The sequence below is a fragment of the Lotus japonicus genome, chromosome 3 (assembly GCF_012489685.1).
Source record: "Lotus japonicus ecotype B-129 chromosome 3, LjGifu_v1.2".
NCBI classification, from domain to species: Eukaryota; Viridiplantae; Streptophyta; class Magnoliopsida; order Fabales; family Fabaceae; genus Lotus; species Lotus japonicus.
This window is the reverse complement of record NC_080043.1, coordinates 43,337,272-43,354,699: the sequence shown is the minus strand read 5'-3', so window position 1 is coordinate 43,354,699 and position 17,428 is coordinate 43,337,272. Positions and strand designations below refer to the sequence as shown.

Sequence of the window (17,428 nt, the reverse complement as noted above, 5' to 3'; positions counted from 1 at the left end):
ATTTTTAAGGAGGGTGGTATTGTAAGGCCCTAAATTCATTTTGTATCGTTTTTGAGAAAAATTGAATAAAAATGAGGTTTTTGGCCAAGTTTGTAAATTGACAGATTATAGCTGTCAAATTCTGTGGATTTTTAGAGGATCTTGACGACCTCGGTTGGGAAAACGTTCTTCTTGAGAGTTGTAGCCCTTTAAGTTAAGAAAATTCTCGAAGTGGAATCAAGTCATTCCGACCTCTGTAGCTCGAGATATTCGCGTTTAAGCGACGGTGGTTCAGGCTGTACAGTACCAGCGAGTAAATTAGTTTGTTTTCTTCTAATTCCGAATTTGATTATGAAATTACTTAAGAGGGCTTAAGTTTTTAATTAGATTCAGGTCTGATTAAGTGCTTAAGTTATTGGGTCAAGGGTTTGACTTGGAGCGGGCTCAAGAGAAAAGAAAAGAAACCCAAGCCCATGAAGAGGGGGAGCCCGCGGTTGTATTAGGGTCTTGAAGGGGGGAAAAGTTTCTTTTCCATTCAGTTCTGAAACAGAAACCCTTGCACTCCTTACGTAAAGAAAACAGAAGAGAAAAGAGTGAGAGAACCACCCCTTGCTCCCTTAGCCGCCGCCGACAAAGCCACCACCGCCACCTTGTGCACGCGTGAGAGAGAGAGGGAGACCTGCGAGAGAGAGAGCTCAACTAGGAGGGAAGAGAGGGTCTTGGACAGCAGCTTTTGATCCCTTATTCATCACCCAACTTCTGATTTCTTCACTCTTAATCAAGGTAAGGGCTGGTCCTAGGACTTGGGTAGTTGTTAGTGACTTGTTGCTATGTTTGGTTGTGACAAATCTTGATATTTGAGGGTTTGCATGAGGGTTTGGGTTGAAGGTTTGCTTGCTGTACTATTATGATATGAGACCTATGTGATTTGATTTTTATTGCTGGAACATAGCTTAAAGCCTTGGGCTGGAATTGTTTATAGCTTAAACTAGAGGTGGGAGTTTCGCTGCCAGTTTCCTGTACTGGACAGCGGACTTCAGAGCCCCTTTTTACCTATTTCTGTTCGTCAAATGAAAAAGTGATTAAAATTAAAGTTGTATATTTTCGAAATAGCTTTCCAGACATATAAAACTCATAATTTTTGGTTTAGTAATGTGATCTGGAGGTCGTTTTTAGTAACTATTACACCTGCTGTCTTTCCTGTTCCGGACAGTAAGCTTTAAGGCCTAATATCACCTAATTCTGGGACTCAAATGAACAAGTGTTTAACTAGAGAGTTGTATATATTTAAAATAGCTTTCAAGAAAGGCATCATACGTGATTTTTGGTTGAAAGATGCATTCTGTGGCTCTGTTTTTGTGAAAGTTGTTTCTGCTGTCAATATGTTGAGTTGCGAAAATGTTTGAAGTTTTGTTAGGAACATGTGTTTAGGAGATGCTGTGAGTTATATGCTATTGAGCTTGATTTCATGAGCCATGGTACTTGCCTTGTGGTGCTGTTGTGACATAATATGCATGATTTTATGTATATGGCTATTCTTAAATGATTTCACACTGTCGATTGGTTTTTTGTACAAAATGGTCGGTCACCTAGTTGTAATTCCCTTTTGTGCACTGTGAATGTTGTGTTGCTACCTTTAGTTTTCTGAAGAGAAATAAAGACTCTAGGATGACTTGACTTAGAGCCTCAATATAAGAGAAAGATAAATAACTCGCTTGCAAGTAAAAAGTGGAAATGTAATTTAATTGGACATAGGTCTAGTGAAGACTATGGGCCATGAGAACGACGGTTCCGTTAGAGAAAAACGGTAGCTTGCACGCGAGGGAGAATTTTGTGGATCATTGCGACTCCACGTGTGTTTGGTTGACTGCGGTCACCATGAGATTTTTGTGAAGTATTACAGCTTCACGTGATTTGTACATCTGCGGATGTATGTGATTGGCCAAGGAAGGTTTGGTGGGTTGTGTGATGTGAGGTTCCGCTAGTACACTGACTAACTGACTTATTATACCCATAAAAGACTCATTAAAATACATTATGTGCTTTCTGTTGTTGAATATGTTGTTGTTTCTGTTGACTTGACCCTTGCATTATTTGTTATGTGTCTATTTGGGGGGGGGGGGGTAGATGGTCGTGAAGATAACGACGACGATCCACTCCTGGGAGATGAAGCTATATGATTTCCCTCAAGAGCCTCTTCCAGAACCTGAGCCTTCGTTGAAGAAGCGACGTCGGGATAAGGAACCAGTAGACAACGACACCTGAGTTGGAGGGTAGTATACTTTGGGGGGAAACCTGAGAGTTGAAGCATCGAATTTAATTTTACGTTTTCTTTATCAGACTTATTTTTAATGGTTAAAGTTGTTGGAGTAAACGGTTATTTACTGTTGGTTTTGGTTAGTTCACTTTTGGAGAATAAATGCATGGTTAATAAATAATTGTGGGCTTTCGCACGCTGGTGTGGCCACGACTTTTCAGTTACAACTTTATTTGTATTTCCGCACGTTTAAATTTGGTAACTGTTCTATTACGCAAGTTCAGGATTTCATAATAAATGTCAATTCGTCATTAAGCAAAGAATGTTAAATGAACCGACGAAAATTCTTTCTAAAAATTACGTGGTTTGGTTACTGTGTGACACTCGAGAAATCGGGGCGTTACATTGTGGTATCAAAGCTCCGGTTGAGAAACCAGAGCACTAAGGGTTTTGGGCTTAGTTATGAATGACAACATTATAAATGGTATATCCTGTCAACGAAAATAAATACCATTTACTGGCAATTAACATATCTCAAGCAATGTTAACAGGTAACAAATACATTCCGCAACTAAATCAGCATGAATGGTGCATGAAATGTAAATGCAAAGGAACAAGATGCATTCCGGAGGGATGGGCACCTACGAGTCAGCCCTAACACCAGCCACGGTGGGACCATTTCTGCTCGGGTGTCTCTTATACCAAACAAAGTGTAGTCAGATCAGCAGTAAACCCGCAGGCCTGCCATTTCCGTCTGCTACTAAGAATTACCGCAGTGTTCTTATGTGGAAATCCGGGTCTTATGACCATTTTAGAATCCACCGAGGTCCGGCATCCCACCGTGTATTAACCTCAAAATGAGTGCATGAATGCAACGTGATTAGCCAAACAACGTCTCCGACCTCACTCGTCACGTCGTCACGTGTTCTAGCTAACTTATTGTCTCTAAAAAGATTACCCTAAGGTAAATGTCGATTCTGCGACAAAAGACAATTAATTATAAAAAGTATCTCATGATGATTTCTCGAATCATCCGACTCATCTCCATCCGATGGTCAAAAACTGCTCAGCGAGCAAAAAGTACCAATGTACTTGGAAACTACCCGTTTCCCGGCTTATCTTTCAGATAGCCCAACAACAAATCAGCTCATCGAGCGAAAGAGTATTAACATACTCGGAAACTTATTAATTTTCCCGACTTATCGTTTAGATAGTCAAACAACAAAACTGCTCATCGAGCAAAGAGTATCGACATACTCGGAAACTCATTAGTTTCCCCAAAACTTGGATTTGGCGACACTTCTCATTTTTCCAAAACTAATGTCCAAGTCCTAAGCTCTTAGTTGTGATTATGATCATTATTCAAAGATTCAAAGGTTGTTCAAAAGATCCCATAATCCCAAGTAATTCCCAGAGAAGGTCTCGATCCATCAAAACAACGACAAGGCCCGAATCTCTGTTCGTCCCGTTAAACTTTCTCAAAATCTCACGATAACCTCTGGCATAACTGCCCGTTATCCTCACTCTGACGACAACAGATATATGTGTGTTTGCATATTCAAAACGGTACAATCCAACAGTCATGGCACATATATCAACACATTGAGGAATAACCATTTAGCACTTAGCATATAGGGCAAATATCACACATCCTAGATTAACGAGGTAGCACATAGCATGTGAATCAACCTCAACAACAATCAAGCAATAAAAGATTATCAATTGTCAGCCGTAGCCTCAGAAAACGTTTTTCCCAGTCAAACACAATCAAGTGCATAAACAGTAAATCAAGTCGAAATCGTCGACACCTAATTCATTATCTAGTATTCAGTGAGTAGCCCTCACCTGTAGGTTTTCCAGCTTGTTCCTCAACCCTTCCTTCACAAACTTCTTCTTCGAGAATCCACAAAGTTCCTCAAACGAACCTTAGGACAAATTCACATAAATCAATCACAATGAGTCAGAAACTCAGCAAACAATACGTACTAGGGTTACACGAAACATTACAAACTCCGAAGTACGACAATATAACACGTTAAGACAAGTTTTCGAAAAACGAAATTCCCCCCCCCCCTGATGAGGAACTCTCGGCCACTTTTCATAATTAGGTGGGCCAATTTTTCTTCGATCAAACTTGGTTCCTAGGTTATCATTAGCCGTAACTAAGATGAATCTAAGCTCAGAAAAATTTTCGGATCAAAAACTGTCACAGGGGTATTTTGGTCATTATTTTCAGCTCAGAATTTCAAAACTGGATTTTCGAAAAACAAATTGGATGGGGACGTCACCAACGACGTTTATGACGACTAATCCTACTAACACTAAGCTAAGTCATGAATTTTTAGCGTAAAGAACGAAACTTTGCCCAGAAATGGGTTTTTCCAACAGAAATGAATCCCGGCGGCATTTCGGCGACATTCGGCAAAATGTAATCCGCTAAACACGCTCAGGGGCATGCAGAGAATAAGTTTAGACAGAGAAATCGAGTTATTTGGACAGTTTTACAAAAAAGCTCAAAACTTTGAGCACAGAAAGACATAGAGAAAAGCGACAGAATTGACGATCAGATGTGAGATATGGTATCCCTACCTCGAGGTCTTCAATTAGCAACGAACTGTGCAGCAATCAGGCAAGAAACGGCGAAAATCAAATCCTCCTCCTCTCCTTGGGGCTGCTCGCGGGTTTGGGAAAGAAAATGGGGAAGTTTTGAAAAAATTTTCATTTTCTCGCTATTTATAGGTTTTGGAAAATTTGGAAAAATGAAAATTTCGCGATTCCGATTTTTCCTGCGTAATCCTCGGAGAATTCTAAGATAGGTTCTAGCGACAGAATTCCAGAACTCAAAACAGGTTTCTTGGAATTTAATCAAACGATCAAAAGTCGGTGTAAATCGATTTTACCCGAAAAACTACATTTTGCAGTTGATGTCGGATGAGAAAACTTCGTTCTGAAGAAAGATTAGAATCATGGAGAGAAATAGGCGTACGCGTGTGGAATCTTCATTTGAAGCTCCGAATAGAAAAAGTCTTCATCGTCCGTTGATTTTAGGGTTTTTGAACTATCAGGGTTTCGGTTTCGGCAAACTTCCGAGTATTGGAATTTGACGTTCGTACATTCCAGGGTTTCGTATCAGAACGCTTGTTTATAGACGAATAAGAGAAGTTCTAACATTTCTCTGAAGATTTTTGGAATTAGTTCCCATCGTGTATTAAAACGTAAATTAGCTATTTTCTAGCGTTCTTGACCTAGGTTTAAGCGAATACTAATCGTGCTATAACTCCTATCGACTTTGATACATTCCTTAGCTTTTTCCTGAACTTTCTCCTTCACAAATTTATTCCGTTCAATAAACACTTGTTCAGGTTTTCCTTCACGTTACATCAAATTAATCGTGAAAAGGAATTTCATTCGGTTTATTCCAAACTTAAAACTTTGGGTCTCACAGTTTGTGGGGGTTTTGTGGGGGATTTTAATGCGAGTAGAAGAAGAGTAGAAAGAAGGGGACAAAATAATGTGGTTTCCGAAAGTAGTGGTGAAATTAGGGAGTTTATCAATTTTATTGACAGTATGGAGTTGTTGGACATTCCAATGGTAAACAAAAGTTTTACTTGCTTTAGAAGTGAGGGAGGGGCAAGCAAAAAGCATGATAGATGTTTTATGTCACAATGACCACTGAAGTGGTTGAACTGCTCCCAGATTGTCCTGTGTTGAGCAGTTTCAGACCACTTTGGTTATTTATCCTGCAATTAAATATGCGGTAAGATTAAAGATCTCGCACTTTAGTTAGCGTAAGTGCGTAACCCTTTTTGGCGATCCAATGCAAATATTTAGCAGATTAAAACGGGGTAGAAATTAAGTTCTCGCACTTTAGCCAACTGTGCGCGTATTGAAGTTACCGCAAATGATAAAATTAATTCCGCACTTTAGTTTGCGGAGTGTAAAAATCAAGGAGGACATTTAGGGAATTGGGATGGTATGAAAATGCAAGAGGGTGATACTAAAAGTCTAAAACCCTCATTAACTAAATAAGCTCAAAAGTCTATTTGGTCTGATTGACACTTGTTTACATAATTTTATTATTATTAATAATATTAATGAAATAGTATACTATTTTAATTAACTTTTTTTTTTGTAAAAAACCAATATGTAGAAAAGCCTATTAGCTCGCGTCCTACTCTCCTGCTAGCCTATTGGCCTCTTTAGGACGACATTTTCTCTTGAATAGACTTGTATGTAAATTGACTAGTTGATTAGGTCATACTATATTTTAAATTTTTTCTTATGGTAGACTATAGATCAGACTTGAGCTGTGAAATTAGAATGCAAACCAGACTTGGCTGCGCAAATTCTGACATAACCTGACCTATTTTCACAAGATAATGTTTTTAAGTTCATCAAAACTATCTAGACCCAGAAAATAAAAGTTAATCTAAAGTCCATTTGCAATTAGAGAACACAACTATAATAGTTGTTTAGTTCTTTTCCTAGTTATTCTATGTGTTAAATTCCATGCAAGTTACACTTTAAGAAGTGTATTTTTTGGTTTTAACTAGTTTTAAATATCTGGTTATTATATTTAAAGAACTAAATCATCTAATTACGCTAAGGCGATTTGAGGATACTTTTTCAGAGCATGCACAACCCAAGTTTCTTATTTGAGTCACCTAAAATTAATTATGTGGGTCTAAAAGGCCTTATAAGATGTAAGCTGTGATACCCGAGGCTGACGAGGGCGGAGAATGATCGTCGGTGCAATGAGAAAGCACTGCCAAGTTGGCAGCTCTTGGCAAGACTTTTAGGCGAAGAGACACATATTGAACCGATCTTACACCAGAACAAGATGTATTTCGAGACTTTATAAGTAAGAGACTATACAGTTGAGGAGGTCATATAATATTTCATACGTACTACTTATAACAATAAAGTGCATCTTCTTTTCGGGAGCACAACTTATAAAACTCCAATAAGCAACTCGTGCAGATTTTATTGTCTTGTCTTTTTTTTTGTTGGGTCCCACAATACCTTATATTTATATTTATTCCATGCAACTTTTTAGCTAGTTAAAATAGGAACTTGGCTCATTGCGGCTGCAAGATAACATTGATTTGTCAAAGTTAATGACCTGGCCAAAAACCTTCTCATAAGAAGGAAGATTAGATTTCACGCATTCCGCCTTCTCAACGGTGGCCCGAGCAAAAATCACAACGTCCTTTTCAACTCGTTAACCTTTTCGTTTTTCAGTGTTTATACCCACACACACACTCCTTCAGGTATGAACCCCTTCCCTACTCTCTGATAAAGGTTCGATAATTTCATCATTTTCTCTTCCTTGTTGAGTGATCTTTGCTTTAGTTGCGTGTTTTTTTTTTTTGCCTCTTCATGCATTCAAACCCTAAACCCTAAAATATTTAGGGATCTTTCATCGTTTTCAGTGTTTATACCCACACACACGCTCCTTCAGGTATGAACCCTTTCCCTACTCTCTGATAAAGGTTTGATAATTTCATCATTTTCTCTTCCTTGTTGAGTGATCTTTGCTTTAGTTGCGTGTTCTTTTTTTGCCTCTTCACGCATTCAAACCATAAACCCTAAAATATTTAGGGATCTTTCATCGTTTTCAGTGTTTATACCTACACCCACGCTCCTTCAGGTATAAACCCCTTCCCTACTCTCTGATAAAGGTTCGATAATTTCATCATTTTCTCTTCCTTGTTGAGTGATCTTTGCTTTAGTTGCGTGTTTTTTTTTTGCCTCTTCATGCATTCAAACCCTAAACCCTAAAATATTTAGGGATCTTTCATTTATACAAAATTTCTGTCAAATTGACTATTGTTGTTGTGTCTACCATACAAAAGTGTAGTTAAGATGAATTAAATGCAATTCGAACTAGGTTTTGTTTATATTTCTTGCTATGCTAGTTCCTCTCAATTCAAACCTTGTTGCGTTGCAGTACAACTGAGTGTGAGAGCGAGTGATCCTGCAAGCCATTGAAATACATCAGATTCTGTAAAAGATTATTCATTAATCCATGTTTTCTTTGCGCAGCAAAAAGCTATGAACTTGGCTATTATTTGCATCTATAAACCATCACACTTGACTGCTTGATAATTATAATTCTTTCCCTTTCTTGGTAGGCACATCAGGGGTAATGGCTGGTTTAATCTCATCACCTGATTCAAATAAGCTCCAAAGACATAATGTGGCTGACATGAAAGATATGATTAGCAACTTACCCGATAGCATTCTTCATTACATTCTTTCTTTACTCCCTACGAAAGATGCTATACAAACTTCCATTTTGGCGAAAAGGTGGAAGTACTTGTGGACCGGCTTATGTGTCTTTGATTTTAGAAAGTATCAGTCAAACACTTTCATGAACCAAACACAGAAATCTGTAGATTGCCTTTTTGATTAAGTGGACAGACTACTATATCATTCTAATTGTGTAAAAAGGTTCAGTGTCATGATTGATCCAGCTTGTGCCATGCTTCATGGATTTTCGATTGATGCGAATAAAGTTAATTCTCTTATATCTGCTGCAATGAAGCACAACATTGAAGAGCTTAAGCTTTTCCTACCTGTGAGGCCTCTATTTAATTTATCTAATTGTTTCTCAGCTTCTAAATCATTGAATAAGCTGGTTTTACATTTGGGTTGTGTTCTAGATGTTTCTAGCGACATTCATTTTCCTAGCCTAAAGACATTAAAGCTTTCATTTGTTACCTTTGCAAATGAGAAGTCAGCTCTACAACTTTTCTCTGGGTGCCCTGTCCTACAGAAGTTAAGCTTGTGTAATTGTAATTGGGACAACATTGAGCAGATCAACATAAAATTTCCCACATTAAAGACATTAACCATCTCTGGCGCCTGTTCCTGTCGAGGTCATTTGCTCAATTTTACAGTCACAATTGATGTTGCGAATCTTTTATCTTTTAGTTATAAAAGCCATGTGACAATAGAATTAGTCTTTGTTAACCTGGCCTCCATAGTTGATGCACATATTGATGTTCCTCCCTCAGAAAGTCTAATTAAACTATTGAGTGGACTTGGTAGTATCAAATCTCTTAGACTATCAAATGATATGCTTGAGGTATGTTAAACAACACGCTGACCATCTTCATTTTTTTCAACTGTATTACAGCTACTGACAATGCTTGTCGTTAATTGTGTGTTTATTATATTTATTTCATATTCCTCAATAATTTTTTTTTCTTTTACTAGTGTTTTTCCAATGCTTTCCATCTCCTTCCAATGTTCAACAATTTGACACATCTTAATGTGGATTTGGGATATTGTATGTTCACTGAAGAAGCTGTAATGGACATTCTCCAAAAGACACCAAAATTGGAAGTTCTTAATATTCCTATGGTACATCTTTTTTCCTGCTATAGTTCTTGCATCTGCCATGTTTCAAGGCTAGTAGCACTAACAGTAGTATTGTTTCTTTCCATTGACTTGTTTATTAATTCTTAATTTCTTATGTAGGGATTTCCCCAGATATCTGCTTGGATGGTGAAGACTGGATATTGAACTCAGTACCTTCTTGTTTCAAATATAGTCTCAAATTATTTTCTATTTCAAATTTTGATGGGGGTGAAGCTGAAATTCAGTTGCTAAAGTTCTTATTAGAAAATGCCACAGTTTTAGCAGAAATCCGGATATTCTGTTCGAAAACTTTATCTGCTGATTTGAAGAAGCAGGCTGAGATCGGCAATCAGTTGCAACTCGTAGGCCTGGGAAGTTGTGTCATTAAGTTGTATCATGCATCAACAATGGAGAAGATGGTGGGAGATAAACAGATTACCTATAAACATAAGTATTTGCTTTTGGCAGGCTTGCAGAATTATTCTGGGTCTTTTAACGCGCGCTAGGAAGGTATACATTAACTCGAGGTTTGATGGTTGTTTTCTAGAATTTTGGATGTTGAGGGGATTTGAGAATTTGCTAGTGGATGCTTAAGCTGTGTGCCTTAGTTTTGTTTTTGCAGGTGTGTGTGTGTTAGGCGTCTTTTTTTCCGCATTTGCTTGAGAGGTATTTTCTGGGGGCTTTGGATATTTGGTTCGTTGGTTTCTTTTGGTGTTTCCCTATTTAGGTGAGGTTTTGGTTGGATCTTGTCTTGTTCCTTTATGTAAACAAGTCGTTTTCCTCCTATTTGTTTATGTTGCGCTTGAGAATGTCTCTTTTCAAGTTTTTTGATCAAAAAATTACTCATATAAATTTAATTAAAAATAGATTAATTATTAATAAGGCGTTCGTCTATGGTAGAAAAACTAGATCCTTGTAGGGGTGAGAGCATAACTTCAAACCATGGGAATGTCATTTTCTGGGACAGGTAACCACAATTTCCTGAACAAATTTAAACTGGATATAAAAAAAAACGAATAATTTATAAATGGTAAAAATATTGATTCTTACGGATTTCTTTTTGTAACATGAACGTGCAAAACCCTAAAAGTAAAAACACTAATAAACATTTTTGAGCATATAGCGAAAATGTTCAAGTGACTTTTTTTACAAGAGTTTTTTTTTGCAAACAAAAGATGATATATTATTTCATTTCAATCCAGCAAAGTACAAGCTCTCCAAAGAGCTTACAGCTTAGCATCTAGCCAACAAGAAGTAGCACAATACCTACACAGTCAACACATACCACAAACATTGTTTGGGCTACTGAAATGTGACTACGCAATACCTACTAACAACAAAGAAAAGGGGACAACACAATTTAAACCTCAAAGCTAATGCATACAGTGGGAGCCCCTAAGACCACCCTGGAATTGAACTTTATTCAATTGGCCTATGTTAAGGTGGGAACATATTCTCCAAGTCGAAGGGTCCCCTCACCCCATTTTCATCTTCTACACAAAACCAGATAGTTGTACTCTCCAAGGTGGGAACATACTCTCCAAGTCGAAGGGTCCCATGTGTTGCAACCTTCCTTGGCAAGGAAATCTGCCATCTCATTGCCCTCTCTATAGATATTTCGAACTTCAACGCAATTCACCTCTTGTATCAAAAAATCAATGTGGTTCACCTCATTATTAAGCCTCCATGGTCTATTCTTCTTACTAGTTACCCATCCCACCGCCGCCACGGTCGAGTCACTTTCAATTATGATGTTCTTGATCAAGAATTCTTGGCTAAAAATCAAAGCATTAAGGATGGCTCTAGTCTCGGCCTCATAAGCCCATCTGTGACATGTGTTCACTGAAAAATAGCCTAGAAAGAATTTTCTTCTTTTTGTAACGCCCCGATTTCTCGAGTGTTACACAGTAACTAATTAACCAATTTTCATAAAGAGTTTTCGTCGATTCACTTATGAATCTTGAATTAAATGACAAAAGTTCTAATATTGCGAAACTCTTAAAAACTATACCAAATTAACTTGCGGAATACATAAAAGCCAATGCGAACTCAAATTCATTAAACAACGGAGATGTATACAATATTTATCCCAAAAGAAACCTTGTTGTAAATTACATTGAATGGAAGGAAAATATCCAACAGAAAGGTAAAGTAAATAGTCCACCGCCCACCCGGCACTCTCAACCCAGAAGAAAAGTACAAGTCACTCAACCCAACCCTAGTCATTCCGGAGCCTGTCCTCCATGAAGCCTTCAAGTCCTCATAGACGCCCCCCTTGACCATTCTGGAACTGCCGCTTGGTCCTTGCAGTGAAGCTTCGGAACCTCAGCTCATCGTCGGATGGGTTAATCTCATTCCAAGGATCGTCGGTCACCTTGGGAAGCTCTTCCTCTGGCTCCAGCTCGGACTCCTCATCATCATGGCTCAACTTCCAGGAAGTCACCGTGTTCGTAGTCAACACCATCTACCCCCCCACATATAACAAATAAGCAAGTAGCGCAAGGATCAGGTCGACAGCAAAATACATAATACTCAACAATCATCACAGATAAATTAAAAATCGATCATGGGTTTTCATCAATGGTTAGTCAGTTAGGCTAACGGACTCCTCACTTCACACAACCACCTCAACACCAATGGCCAAATCACGATCATCCGCAGATGAACAATTCTCGGAGGGGACACACCGTACAACCCTTAATCACGTGGGGACACACCGTACAACCCACAAAATCACAAGGTGACCGTAGTCAACCAAATCACGTGGGGACACACCGTACAACCCACAAACACCCTCGCGTGCAAGTAACTATTTGTCTCTAACGGTACCATCGTTCTCATGGTCCATAGTCATCACTAGACCTATGTTCCAATTACATCACATTTTACTTTTTACTTGCAAGCGAGTTATTTCTCTTTCTCTTATATTGAAGCTCTAAGTCAAGTCTTCCTAGAGTCTTTTATTCTCTTCACAAAACTAAGATAGCAACACAACATTCACAGTGCACAAAAGGGAATTACGGCTAGGTGAGCGACCCTTTTGTACAAATAACCAATTAAACAGTGTGAAATCATTTAAGAATAGCCATATACATAAAATCATGGATATTATGTCACAACATCACCACAAGGCAAGTACCAAGGCTCATAAAATCAAGCTTAACAACATATAACTCACAACATCTCCTAAACACATGTTCCTAACAAAACTTCAAAACATTTTTGCAACTCAACATATTGACAGCAGAAACAACTTTCACAAAAACAGAGCCACATAATGCATCTTTCAACCAAAAATCACGTCTGATACCTTTTTGGAAAGCTATTTTAAATATCTACAGCTATCTAGTTACGAACTTGTTCATTTGAGTCATGGAATTAGGTGATATTAGGCCTTAAAACTTACTGTCCGGAACAGGAAAGACAGCAGGTGTAACAGTTACTAAAAATGACCTCCAGATCACATTACTAAACCAAGAATTGTGATTTTTTATACGTATGGAAAGCTATTTCGAAAATCTACAACTTTCATTTTAATCACGTTTTCATTTGACGACCCTAAATAGGTGAAAAGGGGCTCTGAAGTCCGCGGTCCAGTACAAGAAACTGGCAGCGAAACTCCCACCTCTAGTTTAAGCTATAAACCATTTCAGCCCAAGGCTTTAAGCTATGTTCCAGCATTAAAAATCAAATCACATAGGTCTCATATCATAATAGTACAGCAAGCAAACTTCCAACCCAAACCCTCATGCAAACCCTCAACAATCAAGATTTTTCACAACCAAATATAGCCACAAGTCCCTAACAAACTACCCAAGTCCTAGGACCAGCCCTTACCTTGGTCTTAAAGCATGAAAACAGAGGAGAATGAAGATGGTTTCTTGCTGTCCAAGTTCCCTTTCTCTCCCCCCTTGCTCTCGGTCTCTCTCTCCCACTCGCGATCTCCTCCTCTCTCGCGTGCGCGCGTGCGGTTGGCGGTGGTGGCGGCTAGGGCGGCCTCCTCTTCCTCTCTCGCGAGTTCTCTCCTTTCCCTCTCTGCTGTTACGTGAAGTATGAAGTAGGGGTGCACTTCTATTTCTGATTGCAAAAGAAAACAAGGGTTTTCTCCTTCCTTTACTCCCTTATCATACACGGCCAACACTTATTTGGGCTAGGGTTTGCTTTTCTCTTAGCCCAAACCCATAGTAACCTTGACCCACTAATCCCCCAAATAATCAGGCCTGATCACACTTAAAACCTGGACCCCTCTTAGTAATTTCACAATTAAACTCGGAATTAAAATAAAACAATTCGCTGGTACTGTACAGCCAGAACCACCGTCGCTAAAACGCGAATATCTCGAGCTACAGAGGTCGGAATGACCTGATTCCACTTTGAGAATTTTCTTAACTTAAAGGGCTACAACTCTAATGAAGAAAGTGTTCCCAAATGTGTTCGTTAAGACCCTCTAAAAATTCACACAAGGTGACAGCTAAAATCTGTCAAAACTCAAACTTAACCAAAATCTCATTTTATTCAATCGATCATCAAAGCATTACAAAAATAAGGTCTAGGGCCTTACACTTTTCATCTCTGAATACCCCCCCCCCCCCCCCGCGCCACTTGGGCCAGGATTTCCTTTAGAGGCTCCATCAACATTGCACTTGAAATATCTAGCAGAGGGAGGAGACCATGACCAGCAGCGCATAGGTTTTATTTTAGGATCAAACCTGATATCCCCAAGGTTCTGCATTATGTGATTAATATCATAGGGACAACCTTTCCAATGTACCTTAATCCACCAAGAGACCTTTAGCAAATGTGACTCCCAAACCTCATTTAGGTTTATCGTGTTACCTCTGAAGAGATGAGCGTTTCTAGCTGTCCACACAGCCCACACAAGAGAAAGAGGCAGTATTCCCCAAATTCCTGGATCAGAATTGACTGATAAACTGGACCATTCTTGAGACAAGGCTTGAAGAGAGTTTAGTAGAGTCCATGAGCACCCTTCTTTCTACAAAATGCTATACCAGAAACCACTCACTTTATCGCATAGTAACAAAAGATGATCCGTTGTTTCCAGGTTACTCCCGCACAATATACAACCCCCATTTCCTTCCTCAATTATTCCCCACTTGATGAGGTTGTGTTTTGACGCTATCTTGTCACGACAGGCTAGCCAGAAGAATAAGCTGATCTTTGAGGGAATCTATTTTGCGTTCAGAGTGGATGCAATGTATTTATTATCAAGGTTCAATTGTTCTTCTTCCCAAGTGCACAACGGTTTTATTGCATAATAACGACTTTGATTCAGCGTCTAGACTAAGGAATCCTCTTTGTTTTCCGCTGGGTATATCCCATTGATCATAGTTTGGAACGCAGCGTATAGCTCCAGCTCCCAGTCAAAGAATCTTAGCCTAAAACTCCAATCCCATCGCCACTTACCACTGACAAATAACCCCATGTCTGCGATCATCGCATTCTAGCAACTGCTCATAGCGTGAATTCGTGGAAAAATCTGGCAAAGCGGTTTCATATCAGCCCATGGATCAAGCCAGAACCGGATGCTAGTTCCCTTTCCAACCTTGCAGAAAACATACTCTGTCCAGCCTTTTGCTAGCAATGAATCTGTAAGACCAAGATTTGGTCACGTAGTACAACTCTATGTTTTGATGATTACAAGGTTACTATTTGTGTATGAACAATTGTGGTACTCTAACATTGTTTTCTGAGTGTTTAAATGACAGGCTCTGACTCTGGCAAAACACACATATATCAGAAGCATTAAGCCCAAAGAGTAACCAATGAAACGTTTTCGCACTCACTATGTTCTGATGGAACAGTAGTATATGCTTCAGAAGTTCTGAAGATGACAAGCTCTGATGTGGATTTAGATCACCTAAAGTTCCGAAGACCAAAAGTACTGAAGGTCCAGAAGCTCTGAAGGTCCAGAGGCTCTGAAGATCCAGAAGTTTTGAAGGTCCAGAAGCTGAGAAGTGAAGATTCTGAAGTCCAAGAGTAAGCTGGCTCTGAAGACCAAGTATTTCCAACTCTGATGTCCATAAGCAGAAGATACGAAGGTCAGAGGATCCAAGCTTCCCTCTGACTCTGATCAATAAGCTTCACAAGTTCCAAAATGAAGAATAACGTGATCAGAAGTCAATTAGGATAAGGGTCACGTCGCTATCCAAGTACAAAAGCAATTGTACCATTCTGACGACCTTACCTAAGACGTTCAGCCATAGCAGAATCTGGAAGTTACAGATTTTCCCTCCAACGGTAGCATTCCATGCAACGGATACAACCCTAATCCTTGGAGTATAAATAGAGGCTGAAGATGGAAGATGCCGCTAAGAAACTTTGTGCAAGCTCAAGCAACCATTGAATATTCTCTTAGCAATCTTTCTTCAATCGTTCTTATTGTGTTTACCCTAGCTTTCTTAGAAGCATTCATTGTAAACCCAAAACCTTCAAACAGTTAGTTTGTTTTCCTTAAGGGACCAAGGCTGGTCAGATCCTTGAGAAGACTAAGAGAGTGAATCTTAGTGTTTGCTAGTTCATTGCATTGTTAGTCACTGAGCAGGTTGCTAGTGCAGTTGTAACAAACATAGAATAGTGGACTGCCTTCATTCTAAGAAGGAAGAAATCACCTTAACATGTGGACTGGATTTGCTTGAGGGATTTATCAAGTGAACCGGGATAAAATACTTGTGTGCTTCTCTTCATCTCTTATCTTTGCACCTTGTGTTATTTGTTCGAGAGATTTGTCTAAATCTCAAGAGGGAAAAGTTTTTATTTGAAAACGCTATTCAAACCCCCCTTTCTATCGTTTTTCATACCTTTAATTGGTATCAGAGCCTGGTTCTGATTACCACACCTAACAGTGTTCAATGATCCGAGCCGGTGTGAAAAGCTGAGATGGCTACCACCAGTGATGCGCATAAAGATGTTTACAGTGCAAAGCCTCCTGTCTTTGATGGTCAAAAAGTTTGAGTACTGAAAAGACTGAATCGAAAGCTCCTTTCTAGGTTTCGATGCTGATCTCTGGGATATCATTGTGAATGGTTATACGCGTCTAGTTGATGGTGATGGCAAGAAGATCTCAAGAGAGAACATGTCGGCTGAGCAGAAGAAGAAATACTCATAACATCACAAAGCAAGAACCATTCTTCTCAACGCTATCTCTTATGAAGAATACTAGAAGATAACAGATCGTGAGTATGCTAAGTCTATCTTTGATTCCTTGAAGATGACACATGAAGGAAACAAAAAGGTGAAAGAGACAAAGGCGTTGTCTTTGATCAGGCAGTATGAATCCTTCCAAATGGAACCCAGTGAGTCCATTGAGGATATGTTTTCCAGATTCTAGTTGATTATTGTTGGAATAAGACCCCTCAACAAAAGCTACACCACTGCTGACCATGTCATGAGGATCCTTAGAGGTCTTCCTAAAAGCTGGATGCCTTTGATAACTTCTTTGACGTTTTCAAGAGACATTGAACAGTTGGGTCTGGAAGAACTTATAAGTATGCTGAAGTGTCATGAGTTAGATCGTGCTGAGCATCAGAATCACAGGAAGAAGTCTATAGCGTTGAAATCCAAATCTGAAAAGGCTAAAGCTCTCCAAGCTGCAGCAGAAGAATCTGAAGAAAACTCTGAAGATTCTGATGAAGATGAGTTAACCCTTATCGCCAGAAATCTCAACTGCATCTATAAGCACAAGCAGAGCAAGTACAGAGGCTCAACAAAGGCCAGAGGAAAGCATGAATCTTCATCTGGTCAGAAGAAGTCATCATCAAAAGAAGTCACTTGCTTCGAATGCAAAGAATCAGGACACTACAAGAGTGA

General features: G+C 39.1%; 1 protein-coding gene and 1 long non-coding RNA gene across 2 annotated transcripts; both read left to right on the top strand.

Annotated features, from left to right (window-relative positions):
- The first annotated feature begins 292 nt into the window (after positions 1-292).
- On the top strand, positions 293-2,463 carry LOC130748508 (uncharacterized). The gene is made up of 2 exons (XR_009022716.1): positions 293-762; positions 2,107-2,463. It is a non-coding gene; the product is annotated as an uncharacterized LOC130748508 (long non-coding RNA).
- Positions 2,464-8,384: 5,921 nt separating this feature from the next.
- Positions 8,385-10,195, top strand: LOC130744195 (F-box/LRR-repeat protein At4g14103-like). Its single transcript, XM_057596387.1, has 5 exons — positions 8,385-8,590; positions 8,690-9,326; positions 9,458-9,530; positions 9,722-9,963; positions 10,070-10,195. The coding sequence occupies exons 1-5, from the start codon at positions 8,385-8,387 to the stop codon at positions 10,193-10,195; spliced, it is 1,284 nt and encodes a 427-aa protein (XP_057452370.1).
- Positions 10,196-17,428: the final 7,233 nt, after the last annotated feature.

Bases quoted from the DNA above. Each gene is read 5' to 3' on its own strand.
- LOC130744195 (XM_057596387.1), top strand. From the start codon at position 8,385: ATGGCTGGTTTAATCTCATCACCTGATTCAAATAAGCTCCAAAGACAT. The intron at 9,327-9,457 runs GTATGTTAAACA...TTCTTTTACTAG, and splicing joins TATCAAATGATATGCTTGAG to TGTTTTTCCAATGCTTTCCA. The intron at 9,531-9,721 runs GTATGTTCACTG...TTTCTTATGTAG, and splicing joins TAATGTGGATTTGGGATATT to GGATTTCCCCAGATATCTGC.